The sequence below is a fragment of the Hippocampus bargibanti genome, linkage group LG10, assembly GCF_051943395.1.
Source record: "Hippocampus bargibanti isolate YZ-2025 linkage group LG10, ASM5194339v1, whole genome shotgun sequence".
NCBI lineage: Eukaryota > Metazoa > Chordata > Actinopteri > Syngnathiformes > Syngnathidae > Hippocampus > Hippocampus bargibanti.
Genome location: NC_142743.1, coordinates 5447907 through 5457955, shown reverse-complemented (window position 1 = coordinate 5457955; position 10049 = coordinate 5447907). Strand labels below are relative to the sequence as shown.

The window sequence follows — 10049 nt, the reverse complement described above, 5'->3', positions numbered from 1 at the left end:
TAGTGCGTACAAACCTCATATCACAGTAAGAAGAATACAACCCAATTTAGTAACTGTCTTTCAAATGTAAAAAATATCCCTGATCAGTTAATAAATTTGTCTCAAGGAATATGGCGTTTACATACTATTTCGCAGATACTTGGAGGAGGAAATGGAAATACATTAAAATAACATATGCACTGTGATTTATCAAGATTGCGTCTGTTTTTAATGAGTTTTCATTGAAGGGGCAAAGTTAAAGAAATCAACATTTATTGAAAAATGGAATCACTTTCAACATTCAAAACATATTATTACACAACGAAATATTCAAGCTCAATAATACCTACTTGTGTTAAATTCCGCCAAATTATAGATGGTTTGTCCTGACCACGCGCTCAACAAACTCTCCACTGACGCCCTTGCCTTCACGCGCAAACAATACACGTGTACCTGCAGTTGAAATTTGCATACTCGGCACTGCAGCCAATCAGAAGTCTGCTTCTTTCTTCCGGACTTTCGTAAGCGTTATAAGGTTGTGTATTTGCATATCATTTTCCAAAATAGATGCACAGAACCTCAGCCCAGAAGAAAGATTCAAAAGAAGCTAACCAAATGTGTGACGCTAAAAAACGTCAATTTACATTAAACCGTGACTGTGAACTGTACGTGAGACTTATTAAAGGGGCTTAGTGGCTCGTAGGAAGCATTGTGCACCACAATGACGAGCGACTACTGCAGCAAAAGTTACAGCCATGAACATTTACCGAAATTAAGCAAGGTCGCATTTGTACTAGGTACATTCTTAATTAAAAAAACTTTATACTTTGTGACAATGTTTTTTAATGTAATTCGTTGTCTCATTGTGCTTCACTACCTTTCAGTTAACTGCCCGGTTGTCCACTAATTTTTTGTCTTGAGTTTCAGACACTGTTTTTACTATAATTTGGGCAAGTTCTGCGGGCCTGATTAAAAAGCCCGCGGGCCGTAGTTTGCCCATCTCTGGGCTAAGCCCTTTAAGGAAGATGTTACATTGGTTTTTGAGCCAAGTGAAAACCCACAGTGGCCAGATGGCCTTGAGCACAGGTGTCAAAGTGAAGGCCCGCGGGCCAAATCCGGCCCGCCACATCATTTTTTTCGGCCCGCGAAAGCAAATCAAACTTGTTAAATTCCATGATGATTGCTAAAATCTGAACCAAAATTTCATATTTTTGGATGTCAACCACAATAAAAGTGATTATTCTTGACTTCAGATTTGAAAACGAGTTATTCATTAATTTGCTGTGTGCTCGAGAGGAAACCATAACTACAATGTGACCCGCGGCAAAAAAATGACTTTGGATTGGATTGGATTGGATTTGATTGGATTTGCCTTTATTAGTCTAACAGTGGAGAAATGTACATTTCACAGCAGCAAAGTGATGAAAGGAATGAAAGTAGAAAAACAAAATACATGAGCTGCTGGAAAGGCAGCCACTCGCGCGGCGCCATCCTGAAGTCAAAATAACAAAAAAAAAAACTAAATAACCAATAATATGACAGCATAGAGACAATATGACAAAACAAAGACACAGAGAGACATTCATTCTTCAGGACTTGCTGTACCCTCCTTGTGACCTTGTCCTTGTTGACACCCTTGTGTTTTGTGACTCGTTGGTCTCAGTAAAGGCAGGTTCTATCCCTAAGATAGTTGTTAGTGTCCAGAACCCTACTAACCATAACATTAGGTTGCCAGTAAAGACTATTATTGGTACAGTGCAATCAGTAGGGTCTGTCTACCCAGCTAACACATTTAAAAGAGACCTTCCTTCAGCGGTTGTCAATGAGGTCCGTGTCCAGGATACCACCATCCCTCTCAGTGAGCAGTGGGACCCCCCAATTGACCTTTCTCATCTGGACGAAGATAAAAGAAAGACCGTTCAACAGATGTTGAGAGAGGAATCGGCATCATTTTCAAAATCGGACGACGACATAGGGTGTGTGGAAAACCTACAAATGGACATTTTGTTAAAAGACACAGAGCCCATTTCAAAGACATATATGTATGTACCAAAGCCACTGTACAGAGAGGTGAAAGATTATTTACAGGACTTGATAGCGCAGGGGTGGGTGGAAAATTCCACTTCCTCCTACTCATCCCCTGTCGTCTGTGTCAGGAAAAAAGATCGTACACTGCGTTTATGTATTGACTACAGAGAGCTGAATCTGAATACATACCCTGACCGGCACCCCATCCCACGGGTGCAGGACGTGGTGTACAGCCTTGGGGGTAACACCATCATCTCGCTCCTGGACCAAGGCAAAGCATACCACCAGGGGTTCGTGTCCAAAGGGAGCCGACACCTGACCGCCTTCGTGACCCCCTGGGGCCTTTATGAATGGATTCGAATCCCTTTGGACTCATGAATGCACCAGCATCGTTTCAGCGGTGTATAGAACAATGTCTGGAGGGGTTACGGGACGAAATATGTGTCCCCTATCTTGATGACATTCTTGTTTTCAGCGGGACATTTGACAACCATGTTGTGATCTCAGGCGAGTTTTGCGACGTCTCAGAGAAAATAGAATAAAACTCAAATCCCGAAAGTGTGACCTCTTCAAGCCGGAAGTGAGGTACCTCGGCAGGATTGTCTCTGCTGAGGGGAGCAGAATGGTCCCGGCAGATACAGCAGCAGTGCGTGCCCTGAAAAACAGGCAGCACCTACTGTCGGTGAACTTCGAGCCATTTTGGGACTATTAAGCTATCACAGGCAATACATCAAAGATTTCTCTTGTATTGCTAGTCCCTTGTATGATTTGCTTAAAGCCCCTCTGAATGTTGAGACTCAGCAGCACCAAGGAAAAAAATGGAAAGTGAGACATAACAGTGTGCATTCCAACACACGTATTGAGTGGAATGATGAGCATCAGTTAGCGTTAGAGCAGCTAACAGACTGTTTAGTCCAACCACCAGTTTTAGGTTTTCTTGACTTCGCGCAGCCTTTCATTTTGCATACAGATGCCTCCAACCGGGGTTTAGGTGCTGTGTTGTACCAAAGACAAAATGGCAAACTTCGCGTGACAGCCTATGGCTCTCGGACTTTAACGGCAGCTGAGAAGAATTATAACTTACACTCGGGCAAATTCGAATTTTTGGCGCTTAAGTGGGCGATCACAGACAAGTTTCGTGATTATTTGTACGATGCACCATTCTTCACTGTGTTTAGTGACAATAATCTACTCACTTATGTACTGTCGACTGCTAAGTTAAATGCAACTGGGTGTAGGTGGGTTGCAGAACTTTCTGATTTTCATTTTGCTGTTAAATATCGTCCTGGTAAGAAAAATGTTGATGCAGACAGTTTATCTAGGATGCCCCTTGATAAAGTAACATGTATGGAAGGATGTACAAAAGAAATGTCACCCGCACCCGCCATCACCACCTTGCAAAACGTGACAACATTGGTCAGGAAAATGATCCACCTGTGACTGTGTGCCCCCCTTTGCCCCATTCACCCCCCAGTAATTCTGATATTGGGGAAAATCAACGGCCACGACGAGAGCACAGGAGACCCAAGGTATTCACGTATGACAGGCTTGGTTCGCCATCTTGTTACAATGTAGGGACAGTACCATGTTATGGTGAACAGACAATGCCTTGGATGTATGGTGCACACCGTTATTATGTTCCGGAGTACTACAGAGATGGTTAATCGACACTTCTGTTTGATAGTACAGTGAGATGGACATAAGAAGACCTCTGATAAGTATAATTCAAACGGAATGTATGAAAAGAGTTCCAGTCTGTCAACTTTTTTGCGTCTTCGCACGTTCGTTTGGCAATTTGCATACTCGGCACCGGCGGCCAATCAGAAGCCTGCTTCGGACTACACCCTGACTCAAAAGTGTACTTCAGAGTTTTGAAAGCCGCTGTGAAAGTGGAGTACTCGTACAGTTAAGCAGGCAACACAACGCAAACGTTGCACGCGCCAACTTTGCGCCTCTCAGCTCCCCACCCTCGCGTATTGGCTTTCGAACGCCGAAGCAAGAATATCTCGAATATTTTGTTCGAACGTCGGTACCACTGTATATCGAAAATGTCAGCCAAAAGTGTGACAGGTTGAAATGTATCTTATTTAGTATTTTGATTACATTCGCATAGTTACATTGATTTACAAATGATATATATCGAAAATGTTTATTTAAACAAGGAAAGCTTGCTTCGGTTAGTGTTTCGTGTCGGACCGATTTAGATCGTTGGACAGGAAATTGTTGTGCGCATACGTTTGCATTACATCTGGGCATTCGAAGTAAACCACTCTTTCAAGTCTGGATACACTTCTGGCTTCACTTTATCTTCCAAACGTCTCCTGGGCCCATTCTGTTTACATTATAATAACAGTTGAGATGATGATAATAATACTAATATATATATATATATATATATATATATATATATATATATATATATATATATATAATATATAATGTTTATTTAAACCAGCAACGCATTCTTCGGTTAGTGTTTCGTGTCGGACTGATTTACAGGGTTGGACAGGAAGTTGTTGTACGCATACGTTTGCATTACATCTGGGCATTCGAAGTAAACCACTGACGTATCGCACTGCTTGTCTTGTGTTTTTTTTCTGGATCCCACAACACCGTATCTCCCTTACCATAGTGGAGAGCGGAACAAAGACAGAAGATTTTCGAACATGTGGCTATTTTAATACAGTCGTTTAATATTATGGCATCACTAACATGTTGAATATTTGTCGTTTGATCAAGCCCAAATCTTATCGGAATTTCAAGCGGCCCACATCGAGCAAAAAAGAATCATCAGTGAATTGAATGAGCACAAGGCCACCTAGTGTTCAGGAAAAAAAACAACTGTCCAAAGTACCAATTAAAAAGAAAAAAATCTAATTGACAAAATCCAATACTTGGTGCAATTTAGTACAATTTAACACTGAAATGGTTGGATGAGAAATATTCCTACAGCATTCTGAATGTCTAGCGTCAAAAAATGTCTGAAAAAGTCTGCGGAAAAAATATATGCAAAATAAATTCAGATATTCATATTCAAATTTTGCTCGGACAAAGAAATCAGCAGTGGATTAGATCCCTCTCCTCTGATGTCGTCATCCTTCTGGCGGGATGTCGCGGAGACGTTTCGAGCTGCCTTTGCCAAGATAGCGTTGGTTTATGTTGTAACCCTTCACCTCCTTCCTTCAGCGTTGGTCAGGTCGTAACTTTTCCACAAACAAACACGTAGGCCAGTGGCCCATCCCTCGATGTGCAAGTATTTAAAAAGCATTAAAAAATGACAGATGTGGTCCTCATGAAACAAATCTGTACTAAACTGTTTAAAGACAGGACTCTTGCTTGGACAGTTTTTTAAAGAGTTCTAAATTTTGGCTGCAAAAGCAGTGGTAAGAATAAATCACTATGCTAAGTACCAAAAAGTGTATATATTTGCACCATTAGCTGCAAGCTCTTGTTTTTTTTTAACCCCCTAGTATAGCATGATAATCACTGATGTTGGAGTACATTCCCGACATCAGTGCATGCAAGCAGCGGCATGGTCAGTCCCATTCAACATGTGCACACTTTGACTGATTGTTGATAAATCCAGAGTGCAGTCCGGGTTCCAGGCGCAACTGGATATGAAGAACACATAAGAAATGGGTGGGTGCATAGATATACGACAATACATAGATCTTGATTTTCAAGATTACATTTCATATTACTTTGGAATATATGCTAAAAAACCTCTAAAATAACACATCCAATACTCATCCATCCATCCATTTTCCGTACCGCTTATTCCTCATTAGGGTCGCGGGGGGTGCTGGAGCCAATGCCAGCTGTCTTCGGGCACAAGGCGGGGGACACCCTGAATTGGTTGCCAGCCATACACATCCAATACCCGCTAATACAAAAGAAAACAACTGCACTGAAAAAAAAAACAACATCTTAAAATGGGTCAAGTGGCGCTGTCATGGTTCAACCAGCCCTTTGCGTTTTAGAATATATGAGCCTTCAGGTTTATTTACAGTGATTTGGATTGGATTGGATTTACCTTTATTCGTTTCACAGTGGAGAAATGTATATTACACTTACATTTCACAGCAGCAGTTATGAAAGGAAAAGGAAAGGAAAAAAAAGCAAAACAAATTTGATCACAGTACAAACCTCAAGGTGGTGGAGTCATTTTTGTGCTTTTAAAAACAAATGCAAGTACCAATGTGCTCGTTGACATCAATCTTGATGCAGTAGATTTAAAAACAAAACAATCAAAAATATACTAAGATGCTAACATGGGCTAACATGACAGCTTGGCGTGGTACTATTCAGAACTCATTTGATTCCAACAAATATAACTACAATTCATTTTTCCAGTATACGTGAAGTTAAAAGTGCGTCATTGTAAACGCCTTTCACAATTGGAAGTTAATTATCAGATGTGATAAACCCTTAGGTCATTTTGAGCTGATCAATAGCGGCACAATTCCCAAACATGACATTTGTGAGAAAGAAAAATATGGCACAACCGCGGCATTACAAAGTGCATATGCATCCCTAGATGCATTTACAGATGTCTTTGGACATGGTAAAACACACAAAAGTGTGTCCAGTTATCATATTAGATATTGAATAATACCATTCAATTACTGGCTGTCTTGGTGAAATGGGCACAGGGAAAGGAAGAGTGTTTTCAGGACAGAATTTGAAGTGGCTGCTGGTGAAGAATCTACAGAATGACAAAGATAATATCAGAACTCATAATAGTGCTCATAAGCCTTGAGTTACAATAGGCCTTACCAACGGATGGATGCGTGACGTGGAGCTGCTGATGAGTTGCCATTTTGCTGGTGGGTGTCCCCTTGTGAGAATTTCCTTGAGTCTGCTGTGGATTTTGATCAACAAATTTGTCATTTTCTGCAGGGGGTGGTGCTTGTGGGACGAGGGTGGGAAAATGAGCTACACTGACGCCTGACCAAACATCTGCAGCATCTTCTCTCTGCTGGGAAATTTCTATTTGAGGCACGTGTGGTGGAGAGAGGAGAGAGTGAGGGGTGGCGAAAAGGCTGCACAGAGAATTTGTGCGGGTCTGGTCTGGTTCGGCAGTCGTTTCCGTGGAACAATCTTGATATTTGATGTTAGTCCATTGAGAAGAAGCAGAGACAGTTTGAGTTAAATGTCGAGGGGGGGATAAAGTTGCTGACCTCTGTGCGTCAAGGACGTTGCTTGCAAAAAGGCTTTGGAATGGCGTTTTTAAGCTTTTATTGAAACTGAGTGCTGGGAAGCTAGGATTATCAGTTTTACACTGCAATGTCATTCCACTTGAACGATATTCCTGTGGTGCGACAGGAGTGAGAGCAGGTTTGGGGTTTTTGAAATACGGGCGCTGCAGACGAAGGGGATTGCTAGGTTTCCGGCAAGTGTGAGTTTTCAAGGGGTTGACCAGTGCAGTTAGAACATAACCACTCTCTTGGAACGCTGTGGACATCTGAGGTGACTGATAAAGAGGAGAGAATTTATTTGTCGGATTGAGAGTAGACAACAGATGAGGGGGGCTCGAAAAAAGGCTTTGGAATTCCATCTTGCTGGACTTGAGATGTTGAGCACAGTCAACAGAGGATGTTGTGTCGCTTGCTGGATGTTGCTTTTCCTCTTTTTGAACACAATAAAGAGAGGTCTTATGTATCTTGGGTGCAGTTATCATGTATTCTGCACACTTCTCCGCTTGAGTGAGTTTCGACGTAGAAGTAGGTGCTGGTGTATAGTCAGAGTGAATCTCTGGAGCTTCTTGGCAGGCTGTCGTCTTTCTCCAAGGCTCATTTTGTGGACGTGGTAAATCTGAGATTTTATTATGGAGGCTCACAGAGCTCCACTCGCCTGTGGGAGGGGAACATTCCACCTGTGGCATTAGTTCAGGAGTGGCAGGTGAGTGACCCAACTCTGTGGATTGAGATGCCGTGCGGACATTAATTGAGTTGGGTACTCTGCAATGATTTGCCAAACTGCTGCTGGCAGAGGAGACAGGAGAGACAGAGAGCATGGTTGGAATTTGACTTGAGGGAGTTTTGAAGACAGTGGATGAATCTCGTGCCAGCACTGCTTCAACAGAGTATGAAACTGGCGGCCCAGGGGAGGGGACAACTGGTAGAGACTGGAAAGCTGCTTCACATGACTGAGCAACGTCTTTCGTGACGTCTACCGCCTGTTCAGCCTGACACTTCTCCTTGTTATTTGAATTTGGTTCACCACTGTTATAAAAGTTAAGCCTGGAGAAAAAAAAACACAGTGGGTCGAGCAGCATCATTTTTCTAAAGATTAAATTTCACATCGTGGTTAGATTTAAAGGACAACCGACACCATTTTTTTGTTTCCTAACTGACATCAGAAAAACGTTTTATAGCATCTAAAATACCCAAAACATGCAGTCTGATATTTTAGTCAAATGCAAAACACCAATAAATTTTTATTGGTGTTTTATAACGAGACTTTACTGTATATATATATATACACACATATATACACATATATATGTACTTAGTGTCCCAAAACTGCAACAAAATGAGCTCGGAATTGGGGAGATTCAGAAGGACCCGCCCCCTTGTTAACAACGTCACACCAGGATACGCCTTCACAAACTGCCTTGCTCCAGAATCTAAACAATGGCTTCAGAGAGTTAAGATTCGGAGAAGATGCTTTCTTGTTACTCATCCAGTTGCGAATATGATTCAAATAGTTCTGAAGAGGAAAGCATAAATGTTTGCAATCGATTAAAGAAGTCCTGCCGTATCAATTCGAGCCGTCTGGACTCCAATGTAGCGCCTAGAAAATGCACAAGATGGCGCACAAGCTCTGTTGGAAATGGGCTGATTTGTCGGCTGGGAATTTGTGTAAACTTAACAACTTCTTTATGCGTGTTACCACAATTGGCTGCGACACACAACAATTCACCGTCTAGTTATTTATGTAGTTTTTCTTCTAATTTAGCAATCAACAGTGTTTTCAGATGAAAAAAAAGCACCCAAAATGCATTGTGTGTCACTTTCTCGGTCAAAGGCGTTCCCTCCGTGACGTCACTTAGGGCATCGTCATCAACTTGAAAACAAGACTTCCTGAATATTCAGCGTGAGTCTTAAAATGTAAAATATAGCTACATGCGGTGGAATCTCTGTAAAAAGCGCTAAGTAGTCATTTGAAGTGATTTTACAAATTATGGACGCAACTTGTCCGCTGGTGTCGGTTGTCCTTTAAAGCATTTGCATAATACATACTTGAAGGGCTGTACTAATTCTCTAGAGCCCTTATTTGCTTCTTGATATTTCTCGGGAGGATTGGGAACTTGCATGAGGTCTGGCTCATCTCCTTTCACGGGCTGTGCTGTACACTGCTCACTTTTCTTTGCATACTCCACCTCTAACGCCATGGCCTGCAGAGACAAAACTGTGCAATTTGGAACACACTACAAAAGTACATAAACACACACACACACACACACACACACACACACACACACACACACACACACACACACACACACACACACACATATAAACATATACATATATACACACACACACACACATACACATATATATATATATATACACACGGTAAAGTCTAAATATCGATATATCCGATCCTGCGCCGAACTGCATTAAACAAAAGCCGCCAAAAGAGGGCAGCCAAGCGCCATATAAGAAACGGAGCTGGCCATTAGCTCCCTTTTTTTTTGGGTGAGAGATGTTCCCCCAATGTTGCCTCAAAATGGCACATATAATTCTTTAATGATTGTAAACATGTATGCTTTAATCTTCAGAACTACAGTGTATTTGAAACATATTCATAACTGGATGTGTAACAAGAAAGAATATTATCCGAATCTGAAGCCATTGTTTGGATTCACAAGCAATGCAAGACGTCTTGGCGTGAAGTCATTTTTATTTGCATTTGAATAAAAAGTGACATCGGCTGTCCTTTAATACACAGTATGGAATGTTAATAATTTTCAAAATCATCGCGCTTCAGCAGACAAAACAAGAAACATTGTTGCAAAAAACGATTGCATTCAT

General features: G+C 41.5%; 1 protein-coding gene across 3 annotated transcripts in view; it reads right to left on the bottom strand.

The window, feature by feature from the left end:
* Positions 1-6025: 6025 nt before the first annotated feature.
* LOC148892202 (uncharacterized) overlaps positions 6026-10049 on the bottom strand; it is a 17852-nt gene continuing 13828 nt past the window's right edge. For 2 of the 3 annotated variants that reach the window (XM_089006045.1, XM_089006046.1), the window contains 3 exons: positions 9252-9406; positions 6784-8249; positions 6026-6712 (listed from right to left, as the gene is read on the bottom strand). In XM_089006045.1, the coding sequence (XP_088862171.1) occupies positions 6630-6712; positions 6784-8249; positions 9252-9406 (1704 nt within the window). In that variant the 3' untranslated portion in view covers positions 6026-6629. The other variant, XM_089006047.1, reaches the window with a different exon arrangement.